The sequence below is a fragment of the Eutrigla gurnardus genome (genome assembly GCF_963514095.1).
Source record: "Eutrigla gurnardus genome assembly, chromosome: 23".
NCBI lineage: Eukaryota > Metazoa > Chordata > Actinopteri > Perciformes > Triglidae > Eutrigla > Eutrigla gurnardus.
Window position 1 is genome coordinate 13,914,180 of NC_139934.1, and position 26,101 is coordinate 13,940,280.

The 26,101-nt window shown below is 43.2% G+C and overlaps 2 protein-coding genes across 3 annotated transcripts in view; both read right to left on the minus strand.

The window, feature by feature from the left end:
- Positions 1–26,101, minus strand: part of vgf (VGF nerve growth factor inducible) — a 150,876-nt gene that overhangs the window by 81,742 nt on the left and 43,033 nt on the right. The gene's annotated exons all lie outside the window — the stretch shown is intronic.
- On the minus strand, positions 1,913–21,438 carry gal3st4 (galactose-3-O-sulfotransferase 4). Of its 2 annotated transcripts, none has more exons than XM_084002984.1 (4): positions 21,217–21,438; positions 9,592–9,708; positions 7,192–7,492; positions 1,913–6,604 (listed from the first exon to the last, which is right to left on the minus strand). In XM_084002984.1, the coding sequence occupies exons 2-4, from the start codon at positions 9,705–9,707 to the stop codon at positions 5,504–5,506; spliced, it is 1,518 nt and encodes a 505-aa protein (XP_083859110.1). In that variant the 5' UTR covers position 9,708; positions 21,217–21,438; the 3' UTR covers positions 1,913–5,503. The 2 variants fall into 2 exon arrangements, with proteins under 2 accessions (XP_083859110.1, XP_083859109.1); XM_084002983.1 differs by lacking the exon at positions 21,217–21,438 and adding an exon at positions 12,835–13,095.

The window sequence follows — 26,101 nt, forward strand, 5'->3', positions numbered from 1 at the left end:
TCCATATCTCTCAAACACCAAATAAAAAGATGTTTTATTGATACTCGTGATCTCTATCTCGTGATTAGCAGATACAGACTGAATAACCGTGTGAAATCCGAAACAATCAAATCAACGCTCAGTGTGATGAATTGTTCTAGTGCCGTGCATTAGTATTAACTCATTTTGTCCATTACACTCCAAATTCTACATTTCTGGAAAACAATAGCTTGGTATCACTCTGTATGATCACGCTAATCGTCAGGAGAAATCAATCATAACAGTGAATTATGACCCAGCCATAGTTACCGAGGCATACGGTGCAGATTCCATGTTTTCTCACCAGCGTGAAGGATCAATTCCTTCATACTGTGACAGATACACGCTTCCCGTCATCCCCGCCGACCTTTTAACCCTGATAAATACAATATGTACAAGATGGCCACAAGAATAATAAATACAGAAGGTTTGAACGCCCTGCATCCTAAGGCAACTGTCCTGCGCGTTGGCGTTCATTAAACAGTGGTGGCCCAGAACAGCAAACATCTACTAGACCTACTCCGGTTCTTCATCGTGATACAAGCATGTGGGGCTTTAACATCCTCGAACAGAACATGTGTCAGGTTGCCTCAACGAAAATGAAAAATGCACATTTTTCCTCGTACCTGTAGTGTTATTTATCGACTGAATATCAGGTGTTTTTGTTTTTGGGATGAAATGTCCCTTTAAGTTGTTTAAATGTAACTTTCTTTAGTCTTTATTATAATATCAGTGTAGGCCTGAATAAATCAGTGTCAGTTAGCAGTGATTGAACATGTCCTAAACCTCAATTAGGTCAATTAGCAGCTCATAGAAATATTTAAAAAAGAATTTCAACTACAATCTCATCTGAAAGTAGGTAATATTAAATTAAAGTGACGTTGGGGAAATGGACGTCCCGGCAGGTGCAAAGTAATGTGAATATTCTGACCAAAAAAGGTCTCTTCCATGAGTCAATAGTGTTGTTGTAATATATCTTCCTGCCAGCGGTGGCAGCAGTGAGCAGCGTTTACTTACGTCTGTGAGAAAGGGAGAAACCCAGCAGGATTTCTGATTTGAAACGGTTTGCACTGACTTTAATGGAAAGACCTCACTCGGTAATTTGTCCCATATTACATTTTATTATGAGAATGGATGTGAGAATATAGGATTTTGTCGCAATAAAAAGAAACCTTCATAACAAGTTGATCGCAGGGAATTACCAGTATCCTTTGCTGGCATTTTAAGATTTTTAACCTTATTTTGATGATAAGATGCATAATATTGAGAATTGCAAATATTTTGGGAGGATTTTGGTGACATGAAGTTTTCATATCGCCCCATGTCTAATGATGAATGAAATGGGTGAGATAGTCTTGGATCTGGGTTTGGTTCGGCTCCATTTCCCAGATAAAGGCCACTGTAACGATGGATTATAACAGAAGCGAATTGTCCGCAAATTGGGTTTCAGATTATAGTGGAATAAATGTTTGCCTGGAAGGAGGGACCATGAACGAACACAGGTCCCTTTCATTTCAAATCTTAGTTAAGTCTTTATCATCCCTTTGACTCGGCGTCGAAACTAAGCTGAACAATCTCCTTTTGACTGGAGGGAACAGAGGAGGCAGCCATGAAAACACAAAGCAGGACACCCAACCTCTCCCAGAAGGCCGAGCGCTGGAAGGTGACACCGTTCACACTGGCCAGGACAGAGAATACGCTCTGCTGTTCTGTGGATTAACTCTTTGTTTGGGACTCATCGGTCAAACTCACAATCATACCGCCAACTGTGTCTGAACCACGTATCATGTGGAGCGACGGTGGGTTTTCCCTTACTTGATGTCGGCAAATATGTTCTTACATATAAATGACACTTGCTGTGTTGATTACTTTATGGACTATGATCTGTATGACACTAGATGGATATCATGGCCATAGAGAGTACTTATTTTCACATATCAGCACTCTAAATCAACACTCATGTCAACTGTAGCTCCTCCAAGCTGTGACATCTGTTCCGAGATAAGTGCCACTAACAAAATATGAATAAACAATACTGGAGATTGTGATCAGGCACGGCTTCCTTGGCGGGACGCTCGTATGTGCAAAGTATTCCTCTAAACATCACTCTGAAATGGCCTGACCGCACCGTCTCACTACTTGGTGTTGCTGTTTTTCAATGTCACAGGAAAGACTGACAGCTGAAAGTGGAAACCGCAGCAGACGGCCGTCTCACTTTGAAGCGCGCTGGCAGTCTGCTCCCCAGTCCCACGGCAGCTAGCGAGGCGCTAGTCTCCTGCAGCACGGCAACCAGCTTATAATGCCGGTCACAACACCAAGCTGCAAAGTGTTTCATGTTTAATGACGGGGAGAGCAGGCTCTTATTTGATTTTAAACATATAATTCACTTTGCTTTAGGAGCAGCCTCCTTTAACGTTGCACACGAGGGTCGCAAAAACTAGCAACCGCTTGCAATGTTCTGACGTGCAGTCAGACAGGTCCGGTCCTCGCCACGGGATCACCGAGGGAGCGGAATAACCACGGAATAAGAAAAGTGCATTTGTGGTATCCTGTTGTGCACACAAGCAGCAACTAACCATGGGCTTGTGGAGGTACAGAGATCAAAACAAACGCTCGGTGCAGCAGCATTTGAGACTTGATGTTTTATATCATCCATCATACGGATCCTATGGTTTAGCCTGTTTCCACACAAGCTTCAGATTTGTCAGCTGTTAATTCTGTTGTTTAAACCAGCTGACGGTTTTGACTTCCCTAGGAGCTGATTGGCTGTTGGAGTAGGTGATGAGCCTTACTTCCTAAAACCAGCCAGTCACACCGTCAGCCGATGCCTTCATTAGGTTGGTTTGGTTTTTGCATTAAGAGTGAGTTGGTGTAAGAACACCAGGGTGAGCCAATCAGAGGCAGAGTAGGTTGGGTCATGTCTTCGCTAATAGGCTTGTTTCAAACACTACACTGCAAGTTGTTCAGAACCAGGCTGTCATTTGAATTCCAGTAATTCAGTAATCAGTAATTTCCCCTCTATTTATGTTTTAGATGACACTTCCTCAATGTCTATCTCTTGCCCTGATAACATCAACAGCTTACTTCCACCCACTCCTTGTAGTGATGTGTGCTCACACATCCAAATGAATGAACTACACGCAACTGTGAGGTTCACTGATGTGTTTCATAGTTTTTAAAACAACAACAACCATCCGGGGAAACCAGTCGGGCACGTTTTGATGGATGTCGAAATGTTGTGCTGTCGGACTGCAGGAACGAGCGACATCGCCAAGTGAGAACCTGCCTTTGTTATGGATGTGATCATATTTGAATCGTTACATTAACACGAACAGTTTTCCAGTCTGAGATGCTGTTTGATGTTTTTTTCACCTGCAGGATTTATGAGAATTTGTATATTCTCTGAGATTCAAGTCTGACGAGAAAAGAAAGGGTCGGATTTACCTGGTCGGTTAAACACTGAGCAGAATATGAATTATATTAGAATTCATAAATGTTCATAAACAGAAAGAACACAAAGGAAATCTCAGGAGTCGTCCGTCATACTATTTATAAGACGTGGACGTCGTCACAGTGACGACACCCATCGGTTTGTGGACTACGGTTTTGAAGCCTTGACTTTGGCATTTTGGCCGTCGCCATCTTGGTTTTTGTGGCGTGAGGGCGGAGCTAAGGGCAACCGTACGCTGAATAAGACATTTTGAAGAACGCAAGTTTAAGGCACTTCCACTATTCGGAAACGGCAATCTATAGGATCCATCTGATAACCCATTGGCAAAATAAAACAAAAGGTCGGACATGAAGATAAAATTATGTTCCTCAAATAACATAGAAAGATGGCTAAATTTCTTCTCATGAATTTACTATTTTAATCCCGGCTTTTCTTTCTCCCCCAGCTCCGTCATGTTATTTATTTATTTATTTTTACTTTAAATGGCCTAAAATTACACTTTTGTATTTCTTAGATACACGTTGTTTATACATACTTTTCTTTGTTGGGCGTGTTTTTGAATCACTTATGAATGGCTTTTGTGGATCAGTTGATCCATTTGATTTTTTTTCTGTTTTAAGTCCGTGACCAGACTGACTGACCCGTCTGACCTCACAGCAAATTCCCCAAATACCTGCTGCTTGTTGCTTGTGACTTGTAACAGTTAATCTGGGAGGAACTCCAGGGAGCTGAGGTCATCATAAAGACTCACTGTCAAAATGCAGCTGCTTCCTTTCACATTTATTTTGGCCCACACTGTTATCAACTTCATTTTCAATACCTGACATCATGACAAAATAATTGGGTCTCCGTGGTAACGTCTGCGTGTGTCGGGCACGTTAGATATTTCAGCAGATAGTGGAAGGAAAGGAATGTGCCCAAGACGCTGATTAACCAGCCTCCTGCAGACCGGGAGCACAGCAGGTCTCGGATCCTTTTCCCCCTCTTGTATTATTAAAGAGACATGTGAGAAGGTTAGTGGTTCTAGACTCTGGAGCTGAACTAACAGAGAAAGAATACCTGTACGTACCAGCCTGTACTGACTTCATAAGCCATGTCAGCGATGGGGAAGTAGTGTTGTGTACATACACCGAGCCCAGTTTGTGCCTCTCATGTATTACCTTTACTTCAGCCTCACAGAGCAAAGCACGCTTTGAAAAACCCAGAAGTCGGATTAAAAACATTTAGCATCATCACTACGAAGGAAAACAAATTCAGTCCATTGCATGATAAAAAAATATGATTTTTTTTGTACCCATATTCCAAGTTGAAACTGCTCCCTTGTTCAGGTGCTCGTTTTGTACATTATATACAACATAAATGCATTGTTTTGTAGGAAAATATAGAATAATTGAAAGGAACATCGATTTAAGACAATAAATATTTAAAATGTTTTACACTGAGCTGGGAAATGTGACATTTCCAGCTGCCATCTTTGTTTTGATCAATAAATACAGATACAACTGGTGTGTGTGTGTGTGTGTGTGTGTGTGTGTGTGTGTGTGTGTGATCACCAGGTATAGACTGTTGAGCTCCATGTAATGGTAGTGCGCGAGAGGCAAAAACCAGGGCTGAATGTACCCTTACATTGAAAAGTTTCCAGCATGTGCACCAAGGACAACGTGAAAAATTGGTAACCTTTAAAAGGATTAATATGAACAGGGACTAAAACAGGCTTCCGTGGTCTATAAATAAACTGCAACGGTACCTGCCAACGGCACTTGAGAGTGCTCCTCCTTATAAAAACGCTCGGTCCGTTTACTTCCTCCATTCGACGTGTTACTGAAACTTCCCGGGCTCTCAGAGGTCAAGGGTCAAGTAGTCCACAAGAATTCCACCAAATAAAAGCAAAGACCCTTTTTTTTTTTAAGAAAAGCAAGCAAACAACTAAAGAGTGGAAGTGCAAAGAAGGAGCGGTTTCGTGTTTTCTCACGTGTAACTCAGGTGTCATTAGTCCGCCTGTACCGGATTCAGGAGCAAGACTCACCTCGGACCTCATCTCAATCTTCCTTTATCTTGCCCTCCGATCAGAGTCTGGTTCCTCCTCGTTAAGCGGCTTCCATCCCAGTCTCTCTCCCCCTCCTCCACTGTCCTCCCCCCAGCCTCCCCCCCCGCCAGCCTCTCTGCTGTCCTGGGCGAGTCTTGTCTCAAAAGAGAGGCGCCGGCCGCCGCCATCAAGCCCTGGCTCTGTTGTCCCGGCTGGGCTTGGGCCGTCAGAGCCCGTGGGAACTGCTTCGCATCCAGCACGTCCTTGTACTGGATCTCGGGCCTGATCATCCTCAGGCAGGCCGTCCTGGTGGCGTTGTCCAGCCCCGGCTGGAGCTCGTAGCCGAGGATCTTCACCAGTCCACTCTGGTACGGGCGGATGTTTTTGTCCCGGATCCGGTACGCCTCCACGGGCTTCCCGCCGTCCCTGAGACAAACCCGGGCCAGGTCGTCCCGCCGCATCCTGAGAAGAGCTACTTCCTCCTCCATCTGGGCGTGACCGAAGCGGTTGATTTCTTCCCAGAAGGTCCGGTTGAGGGATTGGTATAAGTGCCAGTCTAAGGCGTTCCACTGCCGCAGCTTCTCCCGCTGTTCCTCCGTGATATTGGTCAGCATCTTGGCTTGCACGCGCCCCCCTCGAGCACCGGCCGCCGCCGCCGCCGCCGCTGCTTTGCCCATCCAGCTCCCGCTCAACCCCCCACTGGCGCTGGGCTTCTGCTGCCGAGCGTTGAGGCTGAACGAGACGACGGCGTCCAGCGGCCAGCAGAGGGCGTGTCTCAGCAGGATCATGGACTGGTCAAAGTACTCGGACACCAGAATCAGCTGGAAGGCTCGGCGGATCATGTCCTCGGCGTGCTGAGCCAGCGCCGCCGAGAAATTGGCATTGTGGTCGATGCCAAAGTCGAACAGCAGCAGGTTGCGGGCGTAGTGGTTGTTGCGGAGACGAGGGTCGTAGTATTTCCTCGGGTCGTCAGCGAAGTCGCCCAAGCTTTTGGCTTTCCTAAAGGCAGGCGCGACCTCTTTATAATAGGCAAAGGAGGACTCGGCCAGACCCACCGGGTTCCTGATGATGGAGAAGTAGAACGTGTCTGCAGGCATCACCTTCTCCACCTGAGACACAGAAAAGGAGAACTTACAGTTAGAACACCTTTTATGTGGATGTCCATTCAGTGTTCACTGTAACTGTAGTGTCTGAGGCAACTCCAGCGAGGCAACCAGAGTGTCGTAATATAAAATTGTTTAAAAATGTTACAAAGTGGTTAAGATATGCATTAAAACCAACCATTTCACATTTTTCATGGTAAACAGATCCCAAGTTCACTGGATGTCAGATGGTTTTGGTCAAACTGATTAACTGTATATGCATTAGAGAAAGTGCATTCATTATTCTAGTGGTCACACATAGACAGAAACAAGATGTTATTGCTTTCCTGACCTCCACCACAAGTTGTTTCATATTCATACTCAATTAGAAGACTCTCTAACTCTCAATTCAAGATGTATTATGTTTTATGAGGTCATAAAAGATCAAATATCACGAGTCTAACATTATAAGGAAGCTGTGGATAGAAACATGTAAATGTAAAACTCTAAAACTGACTGAATATTCAGCTTTTTTCATCTTAGAGCACTTTAAAGTAAAAATGTATGAACATCACTACAGAACAGTATCATCGTTCCACTTCTGAATAACTCACCTCGGGCTTATTAAATCTCATGTGATTGCCCATGATGTGGAACTCCACGGCTCTGGGACCGCGGTAACCTTTGACCCTGTGAGCATTGAAGGGCAGCGGGTAGCCCAGCTGGTAGCCCAGCGGCAGGGCGAAGCGGAGGTCGCGCTCCTCCCCGAAGCGGTACAGCATGTTCAGCACGGTGCTGCTGGCCGTCTTGTGGGTCTTGAGGAACATGATGTGGGTGTGGGGCTGGCAGGGACCCAGCGGGGGCCCCTGAGCATCAGGGGACGAGAAGATGGAGCGGCCAGCAGTCTGGACGCTGCTGGAGGACAGGGGGAAGGGGAGGGAGAATCACATGTTTAGTGTTCCTGCCATAGACTGTATCCGAGACAGAGCCTATGTGTGAAATGGGCGTGTTGTGTGTGATGTTTCCACGCAAACATCTGAGGTATGAAGAAGAAGATGGGTCATTTACACACAAACTGGATTCTGAGACTTCTGATGTTAAAAGGTTGATGGCGAAAATCCTTCAATGACTGTTTGCTAACATTTTAAATGGAACAATAAGGTGATTTAATTGTGTTATATAACAATTTTGCTTGCTTTGAAGCTCCAAGTGGCCAAAAAAATCAATAAATGTAGCTTTAATTTGAACTAAGCAGCTTTTACGATGTTAGGCATGTTAACACGCTTGGACACCCCTCCCTTTGTGGCCTTCGGGTAACGTAGAATGATGAAAGGACTCTCTCTAGATGCCAGTGTTGGGTTTGTCTGGGCTCCGTGAAGACGTCCTGCCCCCTAGTTACATATGAAGACTTAATGCTAAGCGAACAATTCTTAGTTCCATTATACACTAAGAAAAACATAGTTATGAATATTAGATTATATTTTTCTGGAATCTACTGTAAAAATCTGAAATGCTTTTTGGAGAGGGGGTTTGCAGGAGAATGTGTAGTAGAGACTGACGCCACAATAAAAGAGCATATAAGAGCCAAATCTATTATTGAAAATATCAATATTGGCATTCCACTCAAAAATCTGGCATCCGTCTAGTGCATGAGGTCAGGTGGAGGGCACATTCTTTGAAAAGCCTGTTGTTGACCGACAGACAGAGGGTCTGAAACCCGAACCTCCCCCTGGGCCCTTGGACCCAGATGTTTCGAGGAGAAGCGATATTAAATGGAGACCTTCGAAGAGGCCCTGCATGCCACAAGGAGAGCCGGTCAAAGTCAAGTCGGAGCCTCCTTGAGGGTTAATAAATAACTGCAGTATTATGGTCTTACTTTCTGCAGCGCAAACACCGAAACCACGTATCTGGTAACAGATATGAGATAAACTCACATATCTGGTACCAGATATGAGATAAACTCACAAACTTCTTCAAAGTGCGTGTTATCTTAACGTGACGCGGCTGAATATCTCAGCTTGTTTCAATTTGCCAGATAAATATTTCATATCTGGCGTTGCTGAGAGCTCATTTTCCGGTCGTGTGTCGACAAGATTTGAGCATCTTTCTAGATGTTCTTCCTCCAGCCGACAACGGCTGCAAACAGCTCATTCTCTGTGGATTTAAGGGTGTGAAGTGAAGCCAAATTCGCCAAGAATGAGTGAATGTTTAACACCACGGTTCATTCCCAACTCTTTAGATCACTGTGATCGCCAACGTATGCTGAGGTGGAAGATTAACAAAAACCACGGAGGAGAAGAAGATACAGGCGTTAAAGTAAGACACACTTACTGTAACTAACTTATATCATGGACATGCTCGTCCGTCAGCACAACACTTTCTTTGTACGGGAAAGATGAGTCCTGTGATCGAGGGGGACTCTCTAGTTCCTCAGTGTGCTTCCTGTGGTCGCTGCTGTCACATGGTGAGCAGACAGTCGGCTGCTGGGGTTCATCCACCGTGTGCCTCCATCGCACAATAAACTGAAGTGTACAAACACACAACTGTTTCAGTGGCAAACACGCACTGAAAGCAGTTGAGTCTGTGGATGCCCCTGTAGGCATTTGGCCTTTGACGTTTAACATTTTTAAATGCATCCTTTATTTATGCATGATATATTCATGATTGTCTCATTTAAGATGATATGATTGTTGTCCACTAAAAAAAGATGTTCACTAAAGAAAAAGATGTCTTATCTGTGACGCAATACATATATTTGTTTCTTAAAAATGTAAAGTAATACCATTTTGTTTTAGTGCCATTTTAAAAATGAAAGTATATTTTGATGATTGTCAGGATGATATCGTGAATCACAATTATTTTGGCAGCATAATCATGACATGACACGTTCATATGTCCCGTGTCTAGTGTGACTACACTGTAAGGCTAAAGATACATCTGAAACTACAACTAAAGCTTAAATAAATTTTTAAAAAGTAAATATTATATAAATATATAATAAATTAAATAGATACCTCTTGTTGAAGATGACCCCCAACAGCTGGCCAGCAATGCCAATGGCAACAAAGAGCAGCAGCGCTTTCCACATCCAAACTGGACCCACCCGACCACAAACCAGCCACCGCAACATCCTGGGAGGAGGGGGGGGCAGAGGTCAGGATGGATGGATGGATGGATGGATGGATGGATGGATGGATGGGAGAAAGCGGTGGAGAGATACAAGTAAATGAGGGGTCATAGAGAAGGGAGTGGAGGATGGGCGGTGGAATGGAATAAGTATAAGGGGGGTGAAGAAGGAGGGAAGGAAATGAGAGAAGCAGAGTGGAATGAGGGATGGAGGGACAAAGGCATAGATGGATGATGAAGGAGAGATGATGTTATGAGGTGGAGGAGGGGGGCCAAAAGGGATGATGTCATATAAAAAGACAGGAGGGTGGGGGAGGTAGGGGAGGGGGAGGCGAAAAGGGGGATAGAGAGATTTGGATGAGTCATAAAGTAAACATGACTAAGGCATCATCATCATCATCATCAGAGTGAGGAAAGCAGCCTGAAAACATCCAGACGACACGGCCTGCTGCATAAATACCAATAATGTTTGTTCCAAATTGAATTTTCTGATCAACATGTCTGCTGATGGTTCCAATTTGTTCCTTCGCATATATTGTCTTGCCTCAATAGAAATAACCACTTCATTTTAAATAACGTCAATGCACAGCAACGTAGTGGCAAAGGGGAGAAAATAACCGTCCAATCAAAGCTGAGTATGCAAATGACGTGCACACGCGAACATGCCCGCGAGCCCCAGGCCGGAGAGTGATGAGGAAGAGACTGTGTAAGGTCATTGTGGCCGAGGCTGCAAATCAATGAACAGGAATTTATGGTAATATTGAATTTACAGCATTGTGACAAACGTCTATTTTTTCCCCCCCTCGTACAATTTGCAGCATCAAATCAAGTAATGTCAAAGCCTCAGAGAGTCCCTGCTAATGTAACACTGAACAACTGCGTTCTTGTACTCGGTGGTGGAGAACTGAACAAGTGAGTGGGAGACCACGTTTGTGCGTCTGAATACCGCAGTGTAAACTTACAGTCCCAGTAAAACGCCGTCGTAGCGAGCGGTCTGTCTGCCCGCTCCCGCCTCCACAATAAGACGCTTAAACACACACGGATTCAACCACCTTTTTATTTATTGCTCAACAGACAACCACCATCAGCCTGTGTCTAAAAAAAATACAATTATTTGTCAAATTAGAAAATATGGTGGTAGGCAGATTGGCGTCATTGGGCAAGAATTTGTTAATAATCTTATAGCATATTGTATATTATCATATATCCTGATGTTATATATTGAGAGACAATAGCATTGTGTCTTCTTTCCTGTAAAACCATTTTGGATGACTTCTTCTTTTCTCTTTCTCTAGCTAACTACAATAACAGCAAAGCTCCACAGAGATGGAGGGAAAATGCAGCTAATAGTTTAGCCTTAGGCTAACGGCAATGTAGAAGGCTAACCTATTAGTTAGGTGGATAGAAAATGCTGCTAATAGTTTAGCCTTCTGCTAGCATCATGCAGAAGGCTAAACTATTAGAGATGGAGAGACATTTTTAATAGTTTGAGCTTCTGCATGAAGGTTAGCAGAAGGCTAATCTATTAGTTACATGGATAGAAAGTGCTGCTAATAGTTTATTCTGCTGCTTAGCTAGCTGTAAGATAGCATTTAGGTTACGGTTAGCTAACGGCTAAACTAGAGAAATGAAGAGAAAATGGTGGGGGTTTAGTGTTCTGGCCGATAATGTCAGACTCTCTCTTTGACATTTCCCTCTTCCTTGTTTTGCAGTGCAGGCAGTTGTTGCCAGAGCTGGAACAGCAACTTTTCCTGCAGGGTTTCCAGTATTGAGTCAGGCTTTCACCATCTGAAGGGACGTGGACATGCGGCTGCATTTGTAGAGCAGCCAATAGGAACGCCCTCTCTCTGAAACCACCTGTGATTGGCCACCGGCTGGTTTTTATAGAGCCTTAAAACAGCCAAGAGGAGGGGCAGAAGCCCAGTTTTCCCTCAGACCACTTAAACTGCAATACGCTGAAAGGTCATTATGGATTTTGTTTTTGCCCAATAAAGCCAAAAATGAACTGCCTTCCTGTGCATTAATTCATGTGGGTTTGAAGCTTCAGCTTGTAAATGTGCTTCACTGACCTTTTGGTAAGAAATTATAGCTGAATCGAAAATTAAAGGTCTCAGCCTATCTCTGCCAAGAATGTCTAAAACTGACAAACAGTTTGTGTTGCAAAAGTGTTGCAAACGTGACCTCTCATCCATATCTGAAGAAACAGCCGTGCTAGTTCTTCCTTCGGGATTACAGTTTTGTGCTGCTTGGATGTAAATACTGTTTGTCTTTATGTTGGGAAAATATTCAGCTGAAGGAGTCTGTTTAATATTTGAAAACAAAAATAGCTATATTAACATTACAATAAAGAATCCACAATACCTAACCAAGCTTAATCATTAGCTGTAGTCTCAAACTAGGCTATGATGTTTTTCATATATTCCTTAAACGGGTTGATTAATTGACTTTTTCACTAAATTCTGACATTTCATTATTTTTATAAACTTATAAACAGATTCATTCACAATGTAATTTTTTACTGGTGCTATAATGTGTGAAATTGTGTCATAATGTGTTTTAAAGGGTGATGGAAATAACTTTCCTGTGGTAATAAGAGACACAAGGTGGTGGGTGATGGAGACGTCTCATAACAATAAATACATGCACACACTCTGTCTTAACTGTGACCTCGTGGTAATAATTAGTGACAGACCCGATATAATATTAAACATGTGTTATGAGCACGTGGAGGGCAGAGGGAGAAGGTCTCAGCAGATCGGCTGTAGGAGTGTACAATAATAGCAGAGGAGCGGGCAGCGGCCACCACCCACACCGCCTCCACCGCCGCCGTCTCCACCACAACACAAAGACGCCTTCAGTTACACATCACAGATTTCGTTCGCACGCGCACGCGCGCGCTGGACACGAATAAACCTCACAGATGGTTTGAACACAAAAAAAAAGAAAACGTTGAGAGAAAGGCCTTTGAAGCCGCCTCTCCACCCACACCTTTCCCCGCAGGATCACAGCGCAGCGCCACCTTTTACTCCCCGCAATCACTGCATCCCGGCGGCCGGAACGTTACCCGACTCCCTTCTCCCCCCCTCTCCCTCTCTCCCCCTCACGGCTCTCCGCTAGCATGCTAACGTTACCTGGCTCTCCGTCGGAAAAGCATCGTGTCCCCGGACCGGTATCGGTGACGCTGTTGTTGTGCGGCTGCTGAAGAGAGCTCGGAGCATCTCGAAGGCTTCGGCTGCAGCGGATCCGCCGCCGGGTCCAGATCAGGCCATGGAGCCGGAGCGGCCCCGCACGGAGCCCGGATCAGTCTTTAGGATGCTGATAGCGGCTTCGGTCCTGTTCGAGGCTCCTACCAGATTCTCTGTATGTGCACCGAGGGCTCTAAGGTTTTTATTCTGCTGTCGGCCGACACACACTGTGAGCAGCAGAGTGTGAAGAGAGAGAGAGAGTGGGAGAGTACTTCCGGCCGGGCGCTTGCAAAATAAAACCATGATGGCAGGATTCCAGCAGGGAAACCTCTGGAAAGTGAAGCCAAAGCTGAGGTGCCGTAAACTTGCGTTCTCTCTACTGGCCATCGGGGGGACGACTCCTCTCTGATTGTATGGAAGTTTATGGTCTCAATCTCTAGTTTCAAGTCTTCTTCAATACAGCATGATGTTCATTTAGTAAATGATGGTCCTTTAAGAGTCAAATAGACTGCTGCTTGTGTTCATCAGATCCATCTGTCGCTCCTCCACAGTACAAATATGGTCACTTCCTTCCACTGGCCACAAAAATACAAGATGGTGACGGCCAAAATGCCGAACTTGAGGCTTCAAAAACTTTAGTCCACAAAGCAACGGGTGAAGTCACAATTTCACAACCAATGAGTCCTGTCAGCCAAAGGACTGGAAAATATAACAAAGTCTCCATCTTTTTTCAGTTCAGAATTGTAGTTAAATCATCAGGAATCAGATACTTAACGAGCGATGTTGAAGCTTTTAGTTATTTAATATTTAGTTAATAAAGAAAGAACAAGAATGGATCAGCTTATTAATTATAATCACCATGTGTACAGTTTTTTAATATCCTCAAAGTTTGCCCTCTGTGGCTGTCCTTTTTAATAATAATATAGTAAAATAACTGCAAATGTTGCCAGAGCCCAAATATCTTTACATTGTGTCCCAAAGTTCAGTGTACAGTAATATGAAACAAATGTGTCATCAAGAGTGAGAAACACTAAATAAATAGTTTTGGGGTATATTTTAAATTTATGAATGTAATACTTTTTTAAAGTCAATGTTATTTTCATTAAACTTGCACTCACACAAGCAGCATAAATGAGACAACAGAAGTGAAACTGTGTGACCAGCTGTTGATATAGCCTACACAGTGGACCAGACCTAACTGAGGCTGTGAGACCAATTTCCCATCCATCCACCTAACTAATTTTGACAATGACTCAATTAATGTTGAATTATATTTTTAACTTTGCAGGTAGATGTTCTGGTCATTTAAGAAAAGCCTCTTCACCGTCAGCTATGTGATTGTGTTGGAAAATGCTAAATGCCTACTGAAGGTGACTTGGAGGAAAGGACATTTGGTGCTTTTATTTTGAAGGTAAACTGGCGCTATTTCCAGTATGGTTAGTTTCACCTCGGCTACATTGACAGACCAGGTTTTCTGAATCTGACGTCAGTCGTGATGCTGACAGAAAGGCATCCAGAGAACAAATGTTTCCCCTATATGAAAGCATAGTCCAGATGTGGACATTACATCTGGACCCACACTCTCAATGTGACGTTCAAATCTGACACATGTGGCCCGATAAACAAAGCAACAATTGAAGATCCTCATACCGTCTGCTGTGCTGTATGGAGGCGTAGACTCAGGAATGATGGGTTTACCAACTGCACATTAAAAATTAAAGCATCTTTAAACTACACAGCAATGTAAATCTATGAATGTATGTACAAATGCAGATTACTGTGGGAGTCAGATTTTGTGTTTGTACACACATGCCTGGCCAATAAAGGTGGTTCTGGTTTGAATATACAGTGTGATGGATGCAGTTCTTTTCAGGGAAGAAAGGAGGAGGATCTCAACACTGAAATATTTCAACTGGCGCAAATAAGAAAATTTGCATCATTCACATCTATTCACATTTTTGCATTGACTTTCTCTGCAGTAGGACTGAGTGAAAAATTTGCTTGGTGTTTGGTGTGAACACAACACTGTTAACTTCAGGGGGAAAAGGAGGGCGGGCGCTACGCTGCCATGACGACGATGTTGGTTGGGACAGCGTTATCAGCTGTAACCGCCATATGAGCGCAGTGTAAAACAGCGGCCTTGAGAGCGACTTCATCTCCGCTAAGGTAGATATTACCCCGCTATATCTTTATATAGCTAATGTAATGTTAATAAATAACAATGAGCCATGAATCAGTGTTCTTGTTTCAGATCGAAATGAGTTGTCAGCTGATCCACGACAGCGTTTCTCCTCTAAATCAGTCCCACGGCCCATTATGATACTTACAACTTTCTGTACTCAGTATTTTCAACGCAGGGATTGAATTTGTAATGGAGTACTTTTACTGTAAGTAACTACTTCCACCACTGGACAGCTTCCAAACTTGATTGGTTCAGAGAGCTGGAAGGCTTTCAGCTGTAACATGTATTCACATCTCTGTGCGGTGCGCTTCGTCCCCCTGAGAGGTTTTTGCTCCCAGCAGAGTCGACAAGTGTAGTTGAGCTCTGCAGGTCACCGCTGCTGCCGTTCAGTAATCTCACACTGCTGCAGCTGTTAAAACATGTCAACCTCGTCCACCAACGACTCACTGCTGCTCAGAGACCAGGAGCCTGTGGCTGGAATTCATTCAACACCATCATTGTAAGTTCAGATCTGTTGGGGTGTCTAGGGTGATGTATTCATAACCCTGGGTGCTAATATACTAGAAGTCAACCATATTAAATCAGATAACTTCCTTCCCAACATTAACATTATATTTTTACCTGTCAAATTACGTTATTGTTATATTATAATATTACACGTTTTATTTACAACTTAATTCTCATTACGTTATAAACTTTTCATTAAAATATTCAGAATTGGACGTTGATGTACCATGTGACTGAGAATGTACTGGGGGGGAAATGGCTTTCAATAGAGTCACTAAATGCTGCACTGCTGGGAAAACTAGACTGTATTGAAGAAGTGGACGTAATCATCATGATGTCAACCTTTGTCAATCAGGAGGTAGCCACGCCCTAAAGCTGCTATATTAACTATTTGAATCTAAATGGGACCAATCAAATTTGTCTGGAATTCAACGAGTCACATATTATTCAAATATTCCACGGTCTGATGAGACACCAGCACTAAACTCTCTGGTTATTCTTTCATATAAAATCAAACAACATCAGGAGCCACTCATCAGCAGCCAATGGTCTATTTCCTACAGGACGAAGAACAGAACTGAATATAGAGAAAGAGTGCACACAATTAATGGTTGTGGTGAAAATCGGAGGCTCTAAGGATAGAATCTCACGTCAATGACAGGCTATATTTATAAAATGACTAACCTCGACCTAAATAATGAGGAACCACCTGCAGCAGACAGCGACAGTGGCTTTGGGAAAAGTCTCTGAATGTCCTTGAGTCGGGCGTCCGACGCCAGGACTCGTTGCCAAGAGCGCTGAAAGGTCAGAATGTGTCCATAAATATCTTTTTCATGTGAGCATTTTAAACATTATCAATCATCAAAGTGTTATTGCCATGAGAATAACTCTCGCCATGAAGAAATTTAATTTTAACATACTGATCATCATTAATGTTTGTGTGTTTCTTCTCGTTATTTTTCTCCTAATGACTACGTCCACCTCTTAGTGTCCAGTATCTGTGGTTATTGCAGGACTGTATTAAGCCTAGACTTTGGTGAGAATTAAATACCACATCCTACACCCAGTATACAAGCCTGGTTCCTACCACCTTCTAAAGTTTGGCACAGAGTTCTTGTCCCTATGTAAACCCTGGTAGTGGCAAGTGAGGGGTTTTCTCCCCCGTGTGTTTAAGTTAATGCTTGTATATTTAGAGTGGTAAAATTGTGTGCAAGCTTCATCGCTTCAAAATCAATCAATGCAACGTGAACAAAGCAGTTCACTTTAATGCAACAACTTAAGACACAATCCCGATCAGTATCGATGCAGAGCCAGTGTGTGTGCAGCAGCTCTGGTTCTAAATTTAGAGGTAAAGCCTCTAATCGGTTAACTGCAGCCTTTGTTAAGGAGCACAGCACCAGCTGCTCCTGACCGGCCTCCCCCCGCCTCCCCCCTCCTCGCCTCCTCCACCTTACCACCATGGCCCAGAAAACTGTCAAAAGCATGAGGCACTGGACGACTGCAGGGGCACGGGGGTTGCACGCATAGTGTCTTTTCAAATTAAAAGAGTGTGGTTGGTGCTAACGAGTCATGTGACCAGCAAGTGACAAACGAGACTAACGACTTTCTAATAACCAACGAGACAAAATGTCAACGTTTCGTCTCGTTTTACACCGGACACGAACAACGGTTTGCTGGACCAAAGTCCTGTGTTTGTTTGACCCAGCCGCCCTGTTTGGACTATCTCGCTCTTTATTCATCGTCAGCTGCTGTGCCTGTCTACTAATGAGGGTGCAGCATGAAAGTTGGCAGTGAGACCCGGGTTGGTGCCACACACACATTTATGACAGACCAACTTTTTTTGTGTTTTGTAGAACAACTTATTACTTATTACTCCGGCCTCTCCCTTTACTCTCTAATGGTTCATTTCCTTGCGCCTCCTTGTTCTTATCATTTAATACATTTACTATCTGATTGTCGTGTTTTTGGAGGAAGTGGAGCAGGAAGCGTTTACCTACCGCAGACAAGCAAGTCATTAACGAGGAGCTGTGGGCTGCGGACACACACACACAAACACACACGCATCAGGTCTTAATTAGTTGCTGGGGTTTGCTATGTTGCCTGTGCATGGACCATGCAGCGGGCCTCTTCCACACTTTAATAAAGAAAAATGATGAGGCCCCAGGTTATAACCCCCATCCTACATTTCAGTCTTTTGAAACTCCCTTTCCTGCTCTGCTGTGGAACTTCATACTCCAAAATGACCACCCATCACTGAAATATACCACATTTTGATCATTAAGGGGCCAGCATTTTGGTTGTTTGTTAGTTTGTCTTTTGTTTTTTTTTAATTAAACATTTTTTCACAGTGATTAATAAAACAATATTGTTATTTGTTAGTACTTGGGATTTGCTACATCTATTGAAACACATGTGAAAGCATAGAGCTGATGGCAATATCACATGAAAATGTTTAAGCACAAGGATGGTCACATAATAATTCATTCAATAGTCAAGTTCATGGTCAGCTTAGTGATTTTGAGGCGTCATGATGAGCATGTCAGAAGTCATGGAGGTCCACAGGGATGTTGTAGTAACGCAGGGTAAAAGATGTCTCACCACATATACGTAGCATTTATGCATTATTGAAAGAAGATATAGCTGCACAAACCAATAGACAAACCCACACGCATTTCAAACTACACTACAATTACTTTAATGTATAGGATTGATTTAGATTTTGATAAACACACACTGTCAAATCCTGCATCCCAACCTACACACTTTAACTTTTAGATGGACCCATGGTGTTTTTTTTGTTCTCATTTTTCACATTTGCTCAGTTAATCCATGAAGTTGTTTGTTTCCTTCGAGTTGTGCTGTTTGATGTACCTCAGTGACCCGTCTAGGTTCACGTAAATGCAACATACAAGATGCCGTGGTCTTTGAACGGTACCTTGTGACTAGGTGGGGTGTTGATGGTACTAAAAGAATAATGTTAGCATGAGTGGCCTATTGCATTGATCTCCACAGCCCTAAATCATGTAAGCAGTACACATAATGGAGCTATCATAAGACATAGCTTGTTTCTCCAGGGAGTAATATCTGGAACCTGCCATCGTAGCAAACAGGTGAGACAGCAACGCCTAGAGGAACAATGCATTACTACAACACAGTGCATTTTGGTTTGTCTGTTCGAGGCGACTGTAGAAACAGTGCAACACTCCGTGAAGACAACCCGCTCCACGGCTGCGGTCGAAACGTCAAAAAAGGACGTTGTAACGTTGCTTCCTAACCCTTTGTTTTTGACCTCGGTAGAAAACACCTCAAGGTCAAGGAGAGAATCAGAGAATCCGACTGCACCTTTATAGAGCTACACAATGATAACGTGACAGCAGATGGTTGATGCGGTTCAGCCATGGCGAAACTACAATGTTCCAAAGATATGAATCCCATGAGTGTGTGTGTGTATGAAAATAATGGTTAAGTGCTTCCTGTGCTAAAGGAGATAAGAAAGGAAACATTGAAGTACTTGCTTAGTATTTAGAGAACTCAAACAACTCTTATCACGGTTGATACTTCAGGGTCATTTCACTCTGTTAGAAACCTCCAAAAGAAAAAAAGTTCCAAGTGCTCATTCTAAGCTAACAAAAAACATTCTTTCTGGTGATTGTACGGCAATGAAAACAAAGTTATAAATATTATGTTTAATTTCTGCTAATAAATCCCCCTAAATCCTGCACACTGTTCCTTTAATATACAGTAGGTGCAACGTCAAGGTCATGGGTTTGGATTAAATGTATCAGTTACATTATACATAAGCTTTTGGAACTATTCTTTAAGGAATACATTTTATATGAATGTGCAATGTTCTCAGTAATGTCATATTTGTGTTTCTATCAGGGCTGTCAATAACATGGAGCACTAATGAACACGCAGCCTCATAAAACTACTCCAATAAAACCGCACCGTTACTGTAATAAGCTGCAATAATAACCTGAAGAACAAACATGTTAAATCATCATCTATCAGCAGGTGTATGAAGCTAAACAGACAGTCTAGTGAGTCTCCACCACATCAGATAGATAGAGAGAGAGAGAGAGAGAGAGAGAGACGGTCTGATGGTGTTACAGCTGTGAATGTTGCGGTGTAGTGTGTGTAGTTTATGTGTCGATAAAAAAACAACTCTGGCTGCTCAGGAACACTTAAGGTGGGCTGACCTTTAAGGTAGTAAAACCGCTATCCTCCTTTAAGTGACAAGCTGTGTCTCTTAGCTTTTTTATCTAATATTTTATATTTTATCTTATATAACTCTATTTGTATCTGGAAAACCCAAACGGTTTGTACGCCACTGCGAGCGTGTTCCCGGTGATAAATCCTAACATGCTGAGCCATTCCTGCGATGGTACCCCCCTCTGGTGCTCTCATCCAGTAACCTGGACTACTGGCATTAACCTGGCCCAGTCAGGCCGGGTTAATGCCACAGGATCAGTCAAACAAGATTACCCCGAACAGTTGGACCAAATACCAAGACAATAAGCCGACTCCGTGTAGTTGAGAATATACCAGGCAGGCAAGTCATGCACGGCACTGACAGCTATGATCTCATATGTTGTTGAGAGGGACAATACATTTCTTAAGAGGATGCGTGTAAGTCTTCTAATGTGCCCTAATTAACAGGAGACCAGTGATTAACAGAGTAAACCGCCTGAATGCAACAGAGAACCCTCACACCCACTTCCTGCCACGCTTTCAAAACAAAACACCTCTTATGTCGGCCTATATTACTGCAACACATGACAGGAATGGTGTTCTGCTATCTGCAGTGAGTGTATGTGCAGTTAATAACCACGAGGTTTGCTGGTGATGGTAGTCTATTGTTTTCAACCATAATCATAATCTCTTCCTTTCGGCCAAACATTAAAGAGACAGTTCAAGCCGAAAAATCCAAACTACGTTAGTTCCCTTTTGGCTGCTGTGCTGTTTATCAGTCTATGGTTTTGGTTTGAGTTGCAGAGCAAGTTGCATACTGGGACTACTGGCTCTCTGGACTTGTGGTGCTCAAAGCACCAAAATATAGAAAATCCAGTTTCGTGCAGGAACTACTTTCTTTCAGCCATCGTTTTTACATGAGAGTGCTCACAAACAGGTCTGTGGTTATCTTGAGTAGAATAGTTTCTGAAAAGGAGTTGTGTTGTTGTTGTTGAGGTTTATAAAGATTTTGCTTTTTGGGTGCTTTGAGCAATATAGTCATATTATATTAGACTCGGCAACTCACACCAAATCTATCTAGACAGATAAACAGTTCTACGGTTAAGAGGAAAAATATGCACTTGTATTCTATTTTGGTATTTGGGGGTGGACAGTCCATTTAACTCCCAACATAAGATGCTTTTTTATTTTATATAAATAATTTAAAATCGTATTGAGTTTATTCGTTGTTGTTTAATATAATTAACTTATTGATGGTAATATTTCATTTAAATATTCTACAGCTGGAATCATTTTTTTATTATTATTTCCCAGTAAAGATTCTGCTCCATATTTGGCATTCCTCTTCTCCGTGTTGAATGTTGAGATTGGTTTCTAAAGGAATCACGCAGCCTGCAGCGATGCATTCTGGCTGCTGTCTCGCCTTTAAACACATGAGGTGGACTCACCTGGCTCCGAAGCGTCGTCGACGTGGACGGTGTCGTAAAAAACTGACAGCAGAGCAGTTCTCAAACAAAGCCCCGCGGGTCTCCGGTGATATCGGACCTGCAGACGCCGTCCAGCGGAGTCCGGCACGAGGCCACGGCGCGCTAAACTCCGCCGCGTTTGGTTCAACTCGCCGGGAACTAAACCCGACTCGTGGCCGGTCCTTCTCGCGTGCGGCGCGGATCGGTCATCTGAACCCTCTACGGTGGTTTCATGAATCCCTGCGGTCCTCCTCCCCCTCCTCACCCCCTCCCCGTCCTCCGGCCAGTCCACTTCAGCTTACCCGACCTCCCCCTTCTGCAGCCTGGGAGACATTTCTGCTTCTCACATACAAAGCCTTTGTTTAGCCTCTTATAGTCCATCAGCCTGTTTGATGGAGTCTCACACTGAGGGAGAAGGAATAAACGTGTTGTTGAGAATGACAGTCATTGATGAAAAGTTTGAGTTTCTTAGACAACGTGTCGGCCCAGTGAGGCCTGCTCTAAATAATGATAAATAAATACATAAATCATATTTGAATGAACCTGCATGTGAATTACATTCCAAGGGAAGCAGTTTGTTAGAAGTCTACACAAGGAGGTCGATGTGGTGGACAGGTAAAAAAAAACAGGGTCTAACCCCAGGAGACTGCAGTTCACGTCCTATTTGATTCAAGTTTTTTTTATTGGGTTATTGTTTTGTTTCAATGTCATTAGAAAGCCAAATCATGATGTTTTTGTTTTTTTTACTAACCAAGCCATTTTGTGGCTAAACTGAACTACTAGTACGTTTCCAATGTCACCAATCGGCCAATATGCCAGTGAGGTAGGTAGTTACGACGGGCCCAAGTGCATGCTGGTTATACTAGTTATGAAGAACACCCACTCTGTTAGGCATATATATATTTTACCATCAATGTGTTGGAATTTGCAGTCAGTGCTGTACAACTTCCCATTTTGATTCAAAATGAGTTGATATTAGTGTTTTTTAATTCTGATAAACTGTTTAACAGTTAAACAGTTATCTCATTTGATCCCACCAGCCTGTTTTGCCTCACACGCTTTGCCAAGAGGGGGTTTTGAAGGCTGCCAGTATGTTTAGTCCGTTTGTGTGTAGGAGTGATTTTGCAACGTGCGCTCAATGTGGGGAGCAAGAATGTGAAGGAGACTGTGTATCTTCTTAGCAAAGGGAATCATGCAGCGTGGGAGGCTGACTCTCACGGAAGAAGGAAGGCAGAATAAAAAAAGCTCTGGGTTTATTTTCTTAGAAAAAGCAAGCATGAGGAATTGGATGAGGCAGATAATAACCAGCAAGACATTTCGGGCCTCTTTGGTAATGGCTGTTTAATGGATTGTTTAGAAATCAACATTCTAGATGCAAGGAGATGTCTCGGTGAAAGTTTCTGGGTGAGGTTGTGCAGCAGCAGTCGTGGGAAGCCTTGAGGCTCTCAAGCACCTGGAAAGTAAAGAATTTACAGCCGTGCACTTGGCTCAGCCCCGAATGATACTTGTCAGAGCTAGCATGGAGCCCACACTGCCAACGAACTCCCTCAATAAACATCTCATTTTTGTTAAATGTTCTATCCACAATGTCAAACTGAAAGCGGTGAAAAACAGGCTGGAAAGATAAACATAGAACTTGAAGCCACAGATTACAGTGTCAAAGTGAGTCATCACTTCACCTGGCGATGGTGTCAGAAGACAGTCAAATGAACAGGTTAACTGCAAAATTGAACCTTCAAACCAAAAAACGAACTAATTACCTAATTCAGCATTTTGTTTTCCGAAAAAGAGACTATGCTTGTAACAAGGAAATTGACTGAATGTGTTTCTAGATTCGTTGCTATACTTATTAAAAAGCAAAAGCACAGATATACGTAGAAATGTAGCATTTTAGAAACTTCTCCTTCCAACCTCTCGGTATATACTGTATATATTATTATTATATTAACTGTGAAAAAGAGACGGAGTTTCTTCTTTGCAAAGGGAACACTAACATTCAGAGTAAATAACCACATAAATACACTTTATACACTGTTTTATCATCAGCCTGGTTCCATGATTGGTGTTGGGTTTTTTTAAAAACAAAACAGTATATCAATTTTGTTTTAAATAGCGCTACATAAATAAAGTTATGATTATTATCATCTAACTCAGCTTTTTTACCTCCCATGCATTTCACATGAACATCAATGCCTTATCATCCAACAGCTGTTCCTGTGTTACAACTCTTCTTCGTTAGCCGTGAGCACTTGACTTCTCATGAACAAGCATCTACATCTGCAGAGAATCCGTTTTATCTCTGTGGGACTGAGAGGAGAACAGTTTCCCAGATTCACAGTGAGGACACATTTTAACCATTTATCGCTGTGAAACTGACTGAACAAGAGTTTCACGCAGTCAAAGAGAGGCTGTGCTCTAAAGAGACATGTTTTGCCAAGACAACAAAAAGAACAGCAGGATGTGAAAAACCATCATTAGTTCATTTTAACGGAACCTACATGACAAAGTTTCAAATCAGTGAGATCTGAATGGAAAATATAAGAATACAAGAAAACTTCCCAGTTATGGGACAAGAACTTGTTTTCTGTTGAGAGACTAAAATATACAGTACGTGTGATGGATTCATTTATAATGCATCATAACTAGTCCCATGAAAACGTATGAAAGAGGGTAAAATCTAAAAAGAGGGTCAAATGTCACAAGATATTATAGTGAAATATTAATACTGACCATTCGTCACTCAATATTTGTGATGTGACATATTGGGGGGGGGAGGGGGAGGCAGACATTCTCATCATCAACTTAAATATTCTATTCCTGTTTTATTTCAACAGGAAATGTGTAACATTGCAGATACTGGCTCCTCACAAAAAGCCATTTCATTGTGACATCAATATTTGATGAAGCCCAGACTGTGAATTAATTACTTGACAAATGAAAAGTACTGTGTATTTCTTTCCATTTAATTGACAACTTTAGTAAAAAACAAAGCTAATATTTGAGCTAATATGTGCTTGTCATTATCAAGTAAAGGGATGGTTCGGAATTTTGGACATAAGACCTATTTTCCAAGTGAGCCGGTGTGTTCGAGACATCTGGAGACGTTTTCAAGAAATTTCATTCAGTTCTTCTAGTTGCCGAGTTCGTTTATGCTATGGCTAGCGCAAGTCAATCGTTCTAGCTAGCATGGCATTAAAAACACTCATACCGACTCCACAGTGCAACCGAGGCAAATCAATTGTAACGGCAGACTATTGATGTACATATCTGTGTTGATAGAATGTTTGAAATAAAACCAACCTTGCATTTTTAAGGATTTATGTCTCAGCAGCAGCAGCAGCAGCGTGTCATACTTCCTAGTAGGCTATGGCAGCGGCGGACTGATATCACCTAGCACTTATAAGTTACCGGTTCTATAATAGTTTGTTTACCTGCTGTCATTGCTACAGACGCAGAGTAGCCTGCAGTGCTAGTTTCTTCAATCTCACAGAAATGGACACTTTTGGAGAATATACTGAAACTTTTGAAGACTCTGATGAGGAGTTTTTTTCCACCCAAACCCAACCGTACCTGTACGAGCCTTAATATACAGAGGAAGAATTGCGCGAGAGGGATGCTCAAAGGGCAGAACGCAAGCGTCTGTGGAGACCGAGATAGCCCCCGCTGGAGCTGAGAACCGGGACCGAACAAACAGAGACTGGTGGTGCCAGGAGGGAATCCCCCGCAACGCGTCCGAGGGTTTACGGTTCTCCGGACGGAGCAAAGGTTCGGGTTCGCGGTGCATAATTGTGGGTTGGCTGGGCCGTGGGCTGCCCGGTCTTTGGGTGAGGTCCAAGGGCTTTTCACCCAGGTCTGGGGGTACGAGGCCCGACTGTTCGGCATGGGTCAGGTCTCTATTTACCGGAGAGATTCCCCGCAACGCGTCCGAGGGTTTACGGGTCTACGGACGGAGCGTGGCCGTGGGCTGGCCGTGGGCTGGCCGGTGTTTGTGTGAGCTCCAAGGGCTTTTTAGACAGCCTTGGGAGCATAAGTGCCGACAAATCGGCGATATTCAGGTGTGTATTTACCGGCTGGATTCCGAGCAGCGCGTCTTAGAGTTTTGAGTTGAACTATCCCTTTAAGACCATGTAACTGTGTATCACAATATCAGGCTCGCTTGGAGCGCTGAAAGCTGAAAAGATCGTCCAAGATGAGGCACAATTACAATCTCCATCGCAAAGTCCAAGACTTGAGAAGCGAACACAAAATTGTAAAACCTTTTCTCATCAAACACTACAACCTCAGAGAAGAGGTGGGTTTTCACCGGGTGCTCCGGTTTCTCCCAACTTATCAATTAGATAACTTAAAAAAATCCCAGGCTCGCTCATTGAAAAGAGCAGCTGCCAACTTTGAAACCAATGAAAGTAACATATGACACTAGGGATGCCCCGATACCACTTTTGTTCAGACCAGGAACAAGAACTTAGATTTGGGTACTTGCCAATGCCGAATACCAATATGCGTACTTAATAATGCCATAACAGCTGTGAATCTAGCAGTTAGCCCGACATTAGCAACAGAGAGCGTCAGACGCCGCTACAGCTGTGGATCACGTCATGGCTGCTATGCTCCTGCTCCGCCGCCTATCTGTTGCTGCCGTATCGGTATCGGCGTGGTAGTATCGGACATGTCATATAAGCAGTATGAATAGGGATGCACTGATCCTCAGCTGATCCTCAGCTTTTGGCATGAAAACAGCAACATATCAAATATAGTATAGAAGTACATCTCAGCAAAACATTCATTTGTTTAAAGTTATATTGTTGGCCTTCTATTGTGGAGGACAGCGTGAGAGTGAACGGGGCGAGAGAGCGGGACGACATGCTTT